The 14943-nt window shown below is 40.3% G+C and overlaps 2 protein-coding genes across 4 annotated transcripts; one reads left to right on the top strand and one right to left on the bottom strand.

The window, feature by feature from the left end:
* On the top strand, positions 1 to 5277 carry LOC115678337 (protein disulfide isomerase-like 1-6). 3 transcript variants are annotated; one of them, XM_030601698.2, is made up of 12 exons: positions 2 to 740; positions 1286 to 1415; positions 1837 to 2002; positions 2238 to 2356; positions 2678 to 2758; positions 3093 to 3182; positions 3278 to 3349; positions 3437 to 3505; positions 4040 to 4123; positions 4386 to 4520; positions 4869 to 4922; positions 5003 to 5277. In XM_030601698.2, the coding sequence occupies exons 1-12, from the start codon at positions 244 to 246 to the stop codon at positions 5096 to 5098; spliced, it is 1593 nt and encodes a 530-aa protein (XP_030457558.1). In that variant the 5' UTR covers positions 2 to 243; the 3' UTR covers positions 5099 to 5277. The 3 variants fall into 3 exon arrangements, with proteins under 3 accessions (XP_056167455.1, XP_030457558.1, XP_030457559.1); XM_030601699.2 differs by having other exon boundaries at positions 6 to 740; positions 4043 to 4123; XM_056311480.1 differs by lacking the exon at positions 4040 to 4123 and having other exon boundaries at positions 1 to 740.
* Positions 5278 to 7109: 1832 nt separating this feature from the next.
* LOC115678401 (sulfite exporter TauE/SafE family protein 3-like) lies at positions 7110 to 11259 on the bottom strand. Its single transcript, XM_030601788.2, has 12 exons — positions 10486 to 11259; positions 9873 to 10032; positions 9219 to 9419; positions 9074 to 9138; positions 8941 to 8968; positions 8670 to 8761; positions 8516 to 8602; positions 8374 to 8424; positions 8072 to 8293; positions 7708 to 7801; positions 7447 to 7587; positions 7110 to 7304 (listed from the first exon to the last, which is right to left on the bottom strand). The coding sequence occupies exons 1-12, from the start codon at positions 10699 to 10701 to the stop codon at positions 7219 to 7221; spliced, it is 1443 nt and encodes a 480-aa protein (XP_030457648.1). The 5' UTR covers positions 10702 to 11259; the 3' UTR covers positions 7110 to 7218.
* Between the last annotated feature and the right edge of the window lie 3684 nt (positions 11260 to 14943).

The raw sequence follows: 14943 nt of genomic DNA, 5'->3' as shown, positions 1-14943 counted from the left end.
CAATCGCGCCTTTTCCTGCGCTAGTAACGCAATCGAACATTGTCGTTTCAGCACAAAAGGCTCTTGAGAAAGCCACTAACCTTCACGTTCCAATCTCTCCCCACCGTTGCCTCTCTCTTTCTCTCTCTCTCTCTCTCTCTCCTCCTTTCTTGCTTATACACTGATCTGCAAGATCTTAAACCCTGAAAACGGGGTCAAGATCTCATTTTTTCCTTGAATTCGCCTCGATTTCGCGAAAAAGCAATGGGCTTGGGAACACCCATTTCGAGATTCGCCCTTCTGACGCTGACCATATGGCTGTTGCTCGGTCTCGCGATCTCCGAACCCGTGGAGAAAGAGAGCTTCGACGATGAAGATTTGGAGGGGATTGAGGAACTGTTGGCTCTAGATGAGGAGGCGGAGCAACAGCAAGAAACGCACGCGAATAGTGCTGAGGTATTGACAAGAGCGCAGAGAATAGTGCTCGAGCTCAACAGCGACAGTACGGAGAGAGTGATCGAGCAAAACGAGTATGTTCTTGTTCTGGGCTATGCTCCGTGGTGCGCGAGGAGTGCCGAATTGATGCCGCAGTTTGCGGAGGCTGCAAACACATTGAAAGCGTTGGGGAGTTCGGTCGTGTTGGCCAAGCTCGATGCCGAGAGATATTCTAAAGCGGCTTCGAGCCTCGAGATCAAAGGCTTTCCCACTTTGCTTCTGTTTGTCAATGGGACTTCTCAGGTTTACTCTGGTGGATATACTGCGTAAGTTGTTTTTCCAGTTCGTTCTTAGCTGTTGTTCGGGCATTAGTACTACATGGTAAAGCAGCTGTGTGTGAAACCGTGTGCGCACGGATGGTCTGCCTTTGATCGGACCAGAGTGGTAGACTTAGTCAGGTGTAAGTCATGATATTGCCTCATTGTGATATGAAAAGGAAGAAGAGAAGGAAGAATTTTTCTTTGTGGAAATTAGTTTAGGCCCCCACGTAGTTTCTGTTTGTTATAAATTATTGCTAGTTGATTGAAGGTTCGCCTTAGTGGAAGTGCACCACTACATGATCTTTCTCTTTGTTTATGTATTTACTTGTTTGCATATACAGTTTGACTTGTGACAGGATTTGCATTCAGACGAGCTTATTCACTGATGTTGTTCTTTTCCTTTTTATCCTTGCTGTGTTAGCATGTTGGTGGAATTGGCCGTAATTACTAAGCTATATGGCTGGAATTTACGTCGATATAGTCTTTCTCTTGACTGGTGCAATGGTTGTATGGCGATTGTATTGAGTTATCTGAATTTGATTATGAAACAGGGAAGAAATAGTGATCTGGGCAAGGAAAAAGACTGGGGTGCCTGTTATTAGGATAAACTCGGTGACTGAAGCAGAAGAGTTTCTTAAGAAGTATCATATGTTTGCCATTGGTGTATTTGAGAAATTTGAGGTACAATTTCATTTTTATGGAAGTGATCGGATTACTTTACGAAACAGACTGTTTGACATATGGAAGTAAAGTTGACTGTAGCTTGTCCATTTTTTCTCCTAATATCATTCTTTCTACTATAAGCTGCAAGTTACAACCTGATCTTTGAACTTTGCTTAATCTAACTTTTGACTCCACTTGAGGTTTCATGGATGCCACACTGAAAGTTGTAGCCCATCGGTTTACTTGGTTTGGCTACATGTGCGCCAGTCCTTAGTTTGATTGACCTTTAACAGAAAAACTATATGTTAATACGTGTTCTTATGTGTTGATGCTTTGCAACTATATGTCATTCCTGTCTGCTAATTGACGGGCTTGATAATTAAAGATCCCGTTGTTTCTCATTACTTTCTCTTACCCAGAATAAAATTCTCTCCTCCAGGGCCCTGCTTATGAAGAATTTGTTACAACAGCAACAGCTGACAATGAAATCCAATTTGTAGAAGTTAGCAACATTGAGGCTGCCCGTGCTCTTTACCCTGACATTGAATCTTCTAGCTTTTTCCTGGGCATTGTCAAAAGTGAGCCAGAAAGATATTCTGGATATGGTAGGTAGCAACTTCTTTTACAGTTGAGTTCTGAATGCTCAATCTGCTGTGGTGTTCCTATAAAGGCTCAATGCATGTATGGTTGCTCCGGGGTGCCTGCAATGTTAATAAAAAGTGGACATGTAAAACAAAGTTTTTTTTTTTTGGTAAGGATACATGTAAAACAAAGTTCGATCCCCTTTTATCTGACAATTGTAACCAAACCTCACAAGTACACTAAAATTTGATTATGCAGAAGGAGCCTTTGAAATGGAAAAGCTGCTGCAGTTTTTGGACCATAACAAATTTCCACTAGTTACCAAATTGACTGAGCTTAATTCCATCAGAGTTTACTCCAGTCCCATAAAACTCCAGGTGCTGTTTTGCAAGGACTTGAATATCTGCCTTTTCTTAACCTTTACTTTCTATATCGTGCTTTGGTTTATTTCCATATATGAAGTATGTGTCAGTTAAAAGCTTGGAGAGTTTGGTGTGCCATGTTTTTTTCTTTTTTCCTGTGTTCTTGGTTAAATCTCATTTCATCAATTCTTAATACAATATTCAGCATCAACTGCACTGATTGATATCTTGACATAGTTGAGCTCTTAAGCTCTGCACTTGGCATGAGAAAATAACCACGGAGAATTTCTCTATTGACTCATCAGTGACATGTAGTGACATGTATCCCTTTTCCAGCTTTTTGTGTTTGCTAAGGCTGAAGACTTCAAGGATCTTCATGAGCCTCTTCAAGATGTGGCAAGGAAATTCAAGTCAAAGGTACACAATTCGACTTATACGAATTCTCATGACTCATTTGACAGCATGACATGAGGCAAAGCACCAATACAAAGAGAAAAGCTCATTTGACATGACGCAATACACTTAACACTTAGTCCGATTCAAGTTAACATGTTTCCAACTTAAGCCAACAATTTGAATTGTTAAATAAAGGTACAAGGTTTTGATGCTAATATGGATGGATACGAATCACAAGCATGATTATGACATATTGACATGGATCGCCAAGCTTACTCTTGAGTGACCATAATTTACTGTAATTAAACCTTTTCCCTTGGTGGCAATGGTTTTCTAACTCCATTTTGGGATATAGATAATGTTCATCTATATCGACATTGCAGAAGAAAACCTAGCAAAGCCCTTCTTAACTCTTTATGGACTTGAAGACACAGACGACACCGTGGTTAGTTTCTTATTACTTCACGGTCAATCCTACGGACCTTTGTTATGGATCGACAAATTAATGGAATTTTGTTTTCTTGTGGCATGCCTAACTAGGTGGCTGCTTTTGATAACAAAATCAGCTCCAAGTATTTGTTAGAGACAGATCCAACACCAGCCAATATAGAAGTAACCTCCTTGTTTCTTGTGGTTTTTCTCTTGGAAAATGTTCCTTACCTACTGGACTAAGAAGTTTATCTGAATTTGCTTTCATAGGATTTCAGCTCAAAATTTCTCCAGGGTTCACTATCTCCTTACTTCAAGTCTCAGTCAGTACCAGACAACGTGAGTATGCTTATTTAGTATGACCAAGAAGCTATGGGAAAGTCTGTCCATGCATCAGTAGCCCCTAATGTCATTTGCACTAGGCTCTTATCTACTTGATGTCTATAATAGCCTTGGGGCCTGGTAGCATAAAGGTTGCATATGCCATTTGCAATTGCATGTATCAATTAGACTACCGCAATTTTCTTCGAATGCAAAACCAGCTGAAACTAGGTTATGCCGAATAACACAATCAGCTGCCAACTTAGCAGTTCTTCTCTTCCTCCACGTTGTTTCAAGGTTTTTATTATGCTACTTTTGTAATGTCCTGCTTTGATGATCATGCGTAAATGCAGCAACAATCATGCAAGAGTCGTGAAAAGTAAATATCTCTGTCTGTATGTTTTATGTATATTAATCAGTCTAACATTTTGTTATAGAAGTACTAAAGGTTAATTTGTTTGCCCGCCATCAGCTTACTGGACATTGTGCTTATGCATCTGTTTTTTCTAATGACTTATGGTATTTAATTCATGCTTTCAATTTTGCTAATAGCTGAATGAGGCAAGCATCCAGGTCGTTGTGGGAAAGACATTTGATGACATAGTTTTGAACAGTCCCAAGAATGTCTTTCTTGAGGTACGTGTTCTTCATTTTTCATAGCTTAGTTTACTTCACTCATTTGGTTAGCTTATCTAAAGATGATCTGGCTGTGCAAGAAGCACATATCATATGATAACTGCAAGTCCCAACACCTGCTTTTTAGTTGTATACAGTTTATGAAAGTCACTTGTGCGATTTCAAAGTATGATCCAGTCAATTATTATTCTTCTTTAATGACCAGTATGAAACAGCCAAGGCAAACAACTCTAAGCATTGCTGTAAAAATCTCCTTTCACAGGTTCACACGCCTTGGTGCATCAACTGTGAGACTACAAGCAAGCAAGTAGAGAAGTTAGCTAAGCACTTCAAAGATTTGAATAATTTGGTTTTTGCGAGGATCGATGCTTCTGCAAATGAACATCCAAAATTACAGGTAGTTAACATGTTCTTGTCAAGATGTGTAGAATTTACTAGTCTCTCGAAGAATACATCGAAGATAGTGAATTTTCCAAGTACATTGGAAATTTACATATCGAGTTATTGATGAAGTGTGTGTATAAAATCATGCTTGGAATCAAAAACATTTTGGCTGCCAGATGAGATGGCTGATGTCATGATAGACGAACGGTGATTCTTAAAAGCAGCTTGTCCTTATAAAGCAAACAGAGTTCGAACTTTCGTAAAAATGTGGGGTGTTACTTAACATTAGTGATATTATAACTTAATGAGCTACCACTCTTTCTTGGCAAGTTGCGTATTTAGAGTATATTTATCTCCGCAGGTGGTTGACTATCCGATGCTCCTATTTTACCCTGCAAGTGACAAAGCCAATCCGGTAATATATGTCCCCCGAAAAGTTTATTAATTAGTTTTGCCGCTTCAAGTCATCTGATGCATGATATACTGTTTTTGCAGATAAAGGTTTCTGCAAAATCAAGCTTGAAAAACATGGCGAAGGTCATCTCGAAACATTTGAAATCCAGCAATGACGGCCCTAAAGATGAATTGTAATATATGTGGTGATGAAAGTATAGAAATTAGAAATGGAGGATGCTTGAATGGTTCTGATCTTTTCTTTTCTTCGAAAAGAAGACTATTTTAGCATTCGTTTTATCATTTAACTGTGTACAACCAATGGATAGAGTGCCTTGTTGCAGTAAAAATGCATAGGTCATAGTACTTTACACCGACACAGATGCAAGGATTCTTGGTCCTCTGATTGTCTTTGACAAGAATTTGTCTGAAAGAAATCAAATGTCATGACCAGTGAATTACATATTTTACCAGAAAGTCTCTGTAATACCGAATCTTTATTAGGCATTTGAGTTGTGCCTTGGAACGGAATCAAAATGGATCCACCCAAAGAAGGCATCAAGTCTCTTCTATATGAGATCTAGAAGAGCTGACACATGTGGGTCAGACCTTTTGTAAAACATGAACGTAGGGGTGATCGGTTCACGGTAAGGACCGGTTCCCGATTTTTGGAACTGGGGACCGGACCGCTTGGTATTGGGACCGGGCCTGACCGTCGGTCCGGTTCCCGGGCGGACCAATGGAACCGGGCAAATGATTGTTCCTAGTTCTCTCTGAGGTCCATGGATACTCGTCACCTTCTTCAGACGAAACATCTTCATCAGACTGGGCTTTGTTGATTGGCAGTGTTCCAGGAGCACCACTGTCGGTGACCTCGAACTCCTCAATCTCTCCCTCCTCTTCACGTGTAGAATACCGATTTCCCTCATCTGAACTTGCTTCAGAATATTCTTTATTGTCATCATCTAGTTCCTTGTAATTAGGATGGTTTTTACTCTTGGGCCGCCTCCTCTTTCTCACTGATACTTATCCTGGTCCATTGGGACATCGGTCTGGTTCCCCCAGAAAACGGGGACCGGACTGAAAATCACCGGTTCCAATTTTATGGAATTAGGAACCGAACCAATACTCTCAGGAACTGCCTAGAACCAGTCGATGTGGTCGGTTCTTGGTTCGGTCGATCCATGTTGCTCACCCCTATATGAACGTGCTCATTTTCTCTATAGAACCAAATACCGTGCAAGAAATAGTTGCTAATTTCTTGTTTTGAGGATTTGCTCCTTATCTCATTTAACCGGTATTTCAAAACTGAATTGCAACTGCAGTTCAATCAGGTGGTTTGGCTTACCGTACTTTTCATGTCTTTTTCATTTTAATAGAATAGGTCAAATCGATTTTTTTTAAACTTTGAAACTAGCCTAATGGTCATTGTCAATGGTGGCTTCGCGCTTGTAATAATAAGTAGGCATAATTACACAAATGGTCCATGAACTTTGGCCCAACGTGCAATGTTGTTTCTAAATTATTTATTTGTTCAATGTGATCTCTGAACTTTTGGTATATGTTCAATCTAGTCTATAAATTATATGAAAATATCTAATGTTATTCTTTCATTATTCAAGTTCAGGAATAACTTTGAATATTTTTATATAATCCAAATATCAAATTGAACAGGTACCTAAAGTTCAAGGATCAAACTGAACAAATTAAAAGTTCAGGGATGACATTGCACATTGAAATAAAGTTCAGCGACCACACTGAACAATTAGAAGTCTATGAATTACATTGCACATTGAGCCAAAATTCAATGGTCATTTGTATCATTTTTCCTTATAAGTACTAGGAATGATTTTTTAACTAGACATGTCTTGTCACACCTAATCATGGAAAATGGAGATGGCTCAGGTATCAATCTCACCTAAAACTTGTCATTTTAGTTTAACTGATTCCACGTAAACTGATGGTGATTGACACAAAATTGTACGATCAGATGTACAAAGAGCCATCCTGGGAGAAGATCTATTCAGTACGCCATATATGTCACCAATCATGTCAGACTCAATCAACCGCCTAATAAAAATATTAGTGTAGTTATGGCCAGCACAGAGTAATCTTAGCCGTAAAACCGCAGTGGCTTTGCTTGAGACTTAGCTAACGCAGGTCAATGGAAAGCAACTTCGACTGTCAACTAGAAAGGCACTCAATGTAATTGTCCTGAATTACCAAAATTTATTGCAAATAACATGACAATAAGTTTTCAGTTCAGAGAAGAACCGGTAGAATACTGAAGGAGGAGAGCAAAAAAAGTAATAGTCGTATCAAGAATCCGCCGAGCACAAGTCGTCGAATCCCATGTAGTCCTGATTCTCTATTTCCTCAATCATTTTCACTATACCAACCCCACCTGTCAAAATAAAGAGGAACGATTCGTAACAGAAACACTGGATTAAATTTGCAGATGGAATGTGGACATTTATCCTAGTAATCTCAAAATCAGAACAGAATTCAAGTTAAACAATTTGCAGTGTCTAATGCGAGGTACATACCTAGTGATATCGCACTCACGAAAATTGTGAAGGCGAGGATGAAAATAATCAAAGATGCTCGCCCTAGAATGGCTATTATCCTTCTGACTATGGGTTGGGCCGTGAGGGCAGCAACTGTTGCCACCGCCACAAAGTAGAGAGCTGCAAAGAACAAACCAAAGATTAGCATATTGAAATTTCAATGAGCAGATCTCACAGGATGTAGTATACAATTCGTAATGTTGCCCTTGAAAGTAGAACAGCGTTTGAAACTAGCCATACCATAGGGAACTGGAAAACGTTTTAGGAGGTAATATTCTACAACAGACATGGACGAGGAAAATGTCATGGCAAAAGTGGCTGTGGCGCTCGAGACCTGCAGGACAAATGGAAGAAATTTAAATCGAGACTTCATAAAAACACAAGATAGCATGAAACGACTAGTAATCTATAAGAAGCAAGAAAATTCTCTTGCATTTCTCTCAGATGTCTCTCAACTAGCTTGCTTCTCAAAGTGGAACATTTTGCTCAAGAATCACTCATCTTTCACGAATATCAGAAGAATTTTAATCAGATTAAATAATTCTCTATGGGACCAAAATACTACATCTTGTACATGTTTGATGATAAGGAAAGAACTAGTGACCTGAGGAGGGATTCCCAGCTCAAGAAAAAGTGGGCCCAAAATGAATCCTCCACCGAGACCAAGCAATCCACCAACCATACCCGCTGCTATGCCAAAGCCGCAATACATGACTAGCTGGTGTATTTTCCAGTCAGCACCCCCTTCGCCCCTGGAAGCTATCACTCTCCGCCCTGTGTACAAGCTATAAGCCTCATACCCAGAAACTCCAACAGCGACGGGTATCTGAACAGCAAATTATTGACTTTGTTAAGAAATCTCATCTGGAAGGAAAACCTAAAAATTTGCACCTGTTTACTACTTACCTGCAGAAGATTTAAAACCCAGTATAGAGCTGAACAGGTGGTTGTGTAATTCTGTTCCCAACATAGAAATACCGCATCAGTTGTGGTCTTAAGTGCAAAACACAGAATAAAGTTGACAACTAAATCAGATTAAATTTGGAACCTTTCCGATTTCCAATGCAAGTATGGCAACCCAGACAATAACAAGAAGCCCCAGATCCTTCCAGTGGACATTCTCCAGAACAGGAACCTGGATTGCAATAATATTCAGTTCTACACCAATTAACTATGAGAAATAATGATCTGAGTTTTCTTACCTCAGTTCTTTTGGTTTCCTTGCTTTCTGTCTCATTGCCACTATTTGGCTCTCCCGGTAGAGGTCTGTACTCCGCTTCCTCAGCTCCATCCCCTATTGAAAAACAGATCGACAGCATTTCAGGTTTTAATGTATCACGTACAAGAATGGTATGAACCAGAAAATGCCAGTGGGTCATTTTTTTCACCTTTAAAGTTTTGATTTTGTTTCATAAGTGAAATGTTCCAACAAATGAGAGATGGAGATTAAAATAGGATGATAGATCAACTCACCGTTTGTTTCCAGTCGTCTAGCAGCCTCCTGAAAATCAAAGATAACCAATGATTAGTTGGATAAGAACGAATAAGTAGTATCGAACTACTCAGATAAACTGGTTAAGGATAAAGATGATGGGATATAGATCACCTTCTTGAGTATTGTTTCTTTTTTCCAAGTTTCGACACCTTTCAAAAATGCTTTTGTTGAGGTGCCTGCATATAAATATTGTCAATTACAATACTCGCCCTAGAAGAGAATTTCTATAAAAGGTTTAACTTGAGATGAGCACTACCTAAGAAAAGAATGATTAACAAAACTGTGATCATCCAGTCAGCAAATATGACATTGAAGGCGACTCCGATACTGATTCCAAGCACCAACATAGGCTGGAAAAGAAGTGACAAGTCATAGTCAATGACTGGCATGTCAAGTGTGGGATGCCTCAACTTAAGGTTGTAGTAAACAGTAGATGCTGCTGCACCCATAATCATACCTGATCCAACACAAACAATAGTATTAGTTTGAGCTATTAAATTAAACAGAACACATCCTGAGGTGTATCCATACCACTCGTTTCTTTTATTTTCACACTTCGACAACATACATAACAAGTAAATCATCTGGACATGTCTATCCAACCAACACCATTGAGTTGTGATCCATTCATACGCCTTGTGGAATGAAGCTAAAATGCATTGACCAATCTGATGAAACAACTCAGACCGGTACATTTCCAAAATGTAATATTAGGATTTAAAATGAACGAGAAAAATCTCAGAAAGAGCTTGGCCAGAAAAACAAAAATTTTTGGTGCAAGTACAATCCTGGATGGTTTTTTGAATCGTACAGACTATTGACCCTGTTGCATGGTCAGACACATTCGGCAAAAATTAAGAAACTCATGCTCAAAGAATTTGTCCCAGATGGTACTTCATCGATGTCTTACATTTTGATATAGCAGTTGAAGACTTGGCATCGAAACCAATGATCAAATTGAGCATGGGAACAAAAATGCCACCACCCCCAACTCCTCCCACACTCCCAAACGCTGCTCCAAAAAATCCAATTATCGATCCAACCACAATTTTCCAGCCGAATTCCATTTCCTGAGGATACAGTGTAATAATTTAGGGAGATTTTCAATCCACGAATGGCTTTAATTTAGGAATCCATGATCTTAACTGATTAAAAATAAAACTCAACAAAGTTCGCATATTGCTGCCTGATGCACTTTTAACTCTTCTTTGAGTACTCCCTTTTCTTTCCGAATCAGAAAAAACAGAACAAGAATAAAGAACCTATCGGCTATGGTTTCCTTCGGGATATCAACATAAATTCCTGGCTAACTCGATTGGAGCAAAAGAAAAAGTCAACCAATTAAATCGACCATAAGATCCATCCCAAAATGTACTAATCTCACTGAATGAGCTTTCAGCTAAAGCTGAGCATTTCAAAATATCCTTTTCCAGTATTTTCCCTTTACTTCCCGCATTTTTCCACGATCCTAACAACGAAACAACCAAATCCAATCCAAAATAAGTAAGGAAGAATTGCCTTACCGGCCAAACACGCGTATAACCCAATTTTCCCTTTTGCCATAAGAAATTGAATACAGCCTTGGGGAGATCCATTATAGAGTCACCATTTGTGCTACTTGGACCTTCTTTTCTCCCATCTTCCCTTGCTGAAACAAAGACTGAAGCTCCAACAAGAGATATAATCACTATCATTGCAAAACATCTCCAACCCCACCATTCTTTTCCAGTCCCAGCCATCAGACTCCCACTAAAATTTCAAAATTCTACAAACGAATCCCAAAATTCTCTGTAATTTGATCCCGAAAACCAACTACCCAAAAGGAATTCAGAAAACGAGAATCAAGAAAACAATCTGTGGAACAATCACAAAGTGCAAACTTGAGCCTAGCCCACCACTTTTCTACAGCTCTCTTCCATCATGAACAGACTAAAACCCACCAAAACCCCCCCACCTTGTCCACCCAGTTTGTGCAGGACACACAAAAACAAGGAAGAGAGAAACTGGTCACTGAGAATGCTAGCAAAGAAACCGAGACCTCAAGCTCCAAAGAAGACCCACTTGCACTCTCTTGAGAAAAGTGGATATAAGATCTTGTGAAAATCTTTTCAAGGCGTGTTTCGCTCCAGCCATGACAAAGAAGAGACTAGCATATATGCACGAGGCCACTGCGGGAGGTGACAGGGATGATCTCGCACGTCATTTAATCTTGGAAGGACCACGCGAGTCTCTCCACACACTCTCCCTCTCTCTCGCTAGCTCTACCTCTACCTATCGTTCATCGGTCTCCTAGTTTATTCCAAGTTTATACTCGGAACCCACATGGAAACCCGCCCACCGGATTGGATGAAACGGATCTTTTTTCTTTTTTTTTTTGGTCAAAGGATGAAACGGATCTGAGTCATGCAAATCACTGGGGTTTTCAACTTCTTCCCCTTTTTTTTCCTTTGGACTGACTTTTCCCCTCTGTTGCAGACGTTTAGGTAAACGATAGCGTGAACCACTCTTATGTCTAGTTCTCCATCTCTCAAATTAAGGGGTTTGGTTGTTCACTCACAAGATCCAATCTAGATGATTGTCGAGCGGAGGCTTTTCGAAAGAACAAGACACCAAGAAGCGTCTGATAGAAATGGTCGAACCATGTTGATAAGACTTGTGGTAATACTATTTCTTGCGCAACTCTGGTTGACATTAGATGTTACATACACGCACATTATACCAAAATCTAAGGCACGTGCACGAGCGCGACCTTTGGTAATATATAATGCACTCACGAACAAAGAAATGTGCATAAATGAAGAACAGTTGGCCCAAAGTTGCCGTGATAAATGAAAACTCGCAAGCTAATTTTGCATAACTTAATAGTTAGATGCCCTTTCGACATTGTCCAGGATATTAAATGTCCTTTGTAAAATATGATGAGTAGGTGCCAAAACATCTCACATCGCTTGTTAATGAAATTTACATGCTCTTTATATACAAGTGGTTCCTCTTTAGAAGTTTTGACTTGGACATTCATATATGGTACTAGAGTCATGTGCTACCAACTTTACAAATATATGGTTTTCCTCTATTTATTAGTTTAGACTTTTGGATTGAACTTTTTGGATATCAATTTCCCACTTTTTTTTAAAAATTTATAGCTTGTTTCACAATTGCAAGAAACATTCAACAATCATCACGGGAAGACAATCAACTTAAATGTGAGGACCACATCTGCTTAAATGGTCCTCATAGATTGCCGAATGCCATATGCTACAACCAAAACACACAAACTCACTGGATGTTAACCCTAATCGAAAGAAAAAAAAAAACAAAGACGTGGCCAAACTTCCCCTTCCACTTTCGAGCAAGAAGCAGCCTTGAGACCAAGACAATGCATCGGCGCCTCATTTGCGTGTCAACATTTGCATTTTACCAAAACATCAGTAAGGGGTGCACTCTTACTCCTCCAAAACACACATTGATTCAACACGCTGTGTGGTTTCTTGCACTCCAATCCCCAATGCCAAGGCCCTCCAATATTGACCTCCAAGATAATAAGAAAATAGAGGGTTGGTTGAGCTTCAGAAGAATCATCAGCAACAAGCCCGTACTGGTTAAGCTTTTGGCATTGATTAGCACGGGGGCCACCAAATCGCGAATACTAAAGTCTCGGATCGCGGTTCAGCCAAGCATTAGCATACATGCGGAGCCTGGATCCACCAAACCCTTTCACGTGCACAAAACCAGTCTTCACATGGGAACAAATCCCACGATTATAGGCTGCTTTGATGGGTTATTCGGCTCGCAACCCAAGGGGTTCGTGAATCGCGTGGCACTGAGACATGATCTACTGTCATCTCGCCAGTGCATTTCAGCCTTCACAGTTCAGACACATGTTCCTGGAAACTTCGAACTTGTTTCTTTCTTGTCTCATCAGTTCACCCATATTTTCACATACACTGCTGCTTTTGTGGGCTCTACGGCGCATAATCCATGGGGGGTTCATGAATCATGTGGGAGGAGACACTGCGAACTACTGTGCATGCAAGCTTTCGCACCCTGCTGCTGAAAGCTAGAGCTTCTTTCCCATTCGCGGAAGTGATTCCTTTTCACTCCAGTCCCGAAGGTTGAGTTGAAGTTGATTACTTGCGTATCTTAACAGGAAGAGCCATTACTGGCAATTTTAGGGGGACCATCAATGGAGCAGGTCAAGATTCTCTCTTAAAAGAAGAAACATTCTTTTAATAATTGCGATAATTAGCTTATCTTTGTGTTAAACTTCAGATGCACCCGTGACCTTCAGTGTGGCCCTTTCCTCTAACACATAGCCACATCAGCTCACATCAATTACTTAAAAACTGCTTAGACTTCAAATGGGACAACTGGTTTTGACTGGAGTTGTAAGCATTCCCTTTCTTGCAGTTGTTGATAATCGTATTTAGACTTGAGTTTGGCCTGAATGTGACACAACTGACCGTCTGCGTTCAGATTGCTTACCCAAGAAGATGTGCATATTTCTTAAATGAGGGGCATGTACAAATCCCAAGTTCTTTAATCAGCTAAATCAGATTCGATCACGAGATCAATCGGATTCGGTCTACGAGGAGAAGTGATCGATATGGGCCATGGGTTTGAGATCTTGACTGTTAGCTGGAGAGGTGCACATGCATGATATGCAGAACGGTACAGACATCGCCAGCATGAAATAGACAATCAGCAATCGGACCCTGCTGAAATTTTTTTATGTGGTTGTGGAGTCTCTGAAGAGGATCAAGCTTTTAAGCAGCATTGGGCACTTCGAGGCGTTAGATGTGAATTAGAATGTTGTTTCGACAGCACCAAGAGCAAATGAACCCACATGCAACCAGATCGATCGGTTCGGTCATTCAACAGTGATACGTAGTTTGGTTGTCAGCATCACCAAGTGCAAACGGCATCATGTTTGGACTATTCTCTAGTGTCTCCGTTCACGTATCACCTTATCTATACGATTGACTAGGTATTTCATGCCTCAATGGTTTACTTGTATAAAGCGAGCTCCCTCGTCAAATGAATAAATGAAATAAGCGCGCAATGATGCAGGTGAGGGAGAGATTATTGAAGAAACAGGGTCCTGTAAGTGCATAAAATAGCACAAATGTTGGTCTCTGCATCTCTCACTAACTACCAGCTAAAGCAGCAGGAACCGATAATTGACAGTGTTTGGATCATGCACATAACATCGAGCCAGGATCTATATGCACTGATAAAATATGAGATTATAGTGTAGTAGGTACTTTAATGTCAGCAAATAGATCAAAGTCCAGGTCGAGCGGAAGTTCGATGATCTGATTGAACCACCCAATCCCAATTGTCAACCCATCTAGGTTATTTTGTCGTGCAATGCAGGTTTTAAGCCACCATACAAATTTGACCTCGTGCATCAGATGAAAGTGTCTTAGCTGTGAAATCACGTTGCCTCAGATTGTGAGTACAGTCCGACGAGGCGCGTAATTAATCCTCCATTCGGACAAATATCCCCATGTGCTCCTCGCGGCGCTTCAAACGCGAGGTACTAGAGCACTTTGTCGGTGTTCCTGAATGCAAAAATTATTCACAGAAAACAACTTCATGAATCATAGGTTTCTTCGGAAGGAAGCCACAAATTCAACTTCTTGGAGCAAAATACTGAGTGTTACGGTGTAAGAGCATCCAATGTCCAAATAGCAGAGTCGCTTGTTTGGAAAAGACTTCATTGTGGCTATCGCTTGATTCCTCACCAACTCTCATCATGTAGACGTTGCACACTTCCAGCTAAAGGGATTGACCCATTAGAAGGGGGATGACATCATACATCATGCCTAGCTGGCTAAGTGTGTGAACCTAAAGCTTAGTTAACGCAGAAAAGATCTCCTAGGATCATCTCAAACGTACGTGAATAAGCTGTCTCGTCCTTTTCGACCCAAAAAACAAAGCTGTCTCGTCCCTTAGAAGACGAGGACCATGTGAAATTGTCC

Source organism: Syzygium oleosum, unplaced genomic scaffold (genome assembly GCF_021117445.2).
Source record: "Syzygium oleosum isolate NSW1041296 unplaced genomic scaffold, Sole_v2.1 Sole_v2.05, whole genome shotgun sequence".
Classification (NCBI taxonomy): Eukaryota; Viridiplantae; Streptophyta; class Magnoliopsida; order Myrtales; family Myrtaceae; genus Syzygium; species Syzygium oleosum.
This window is presented reverse-complemented; position numbering and strand designations above follow the sequence as displayed.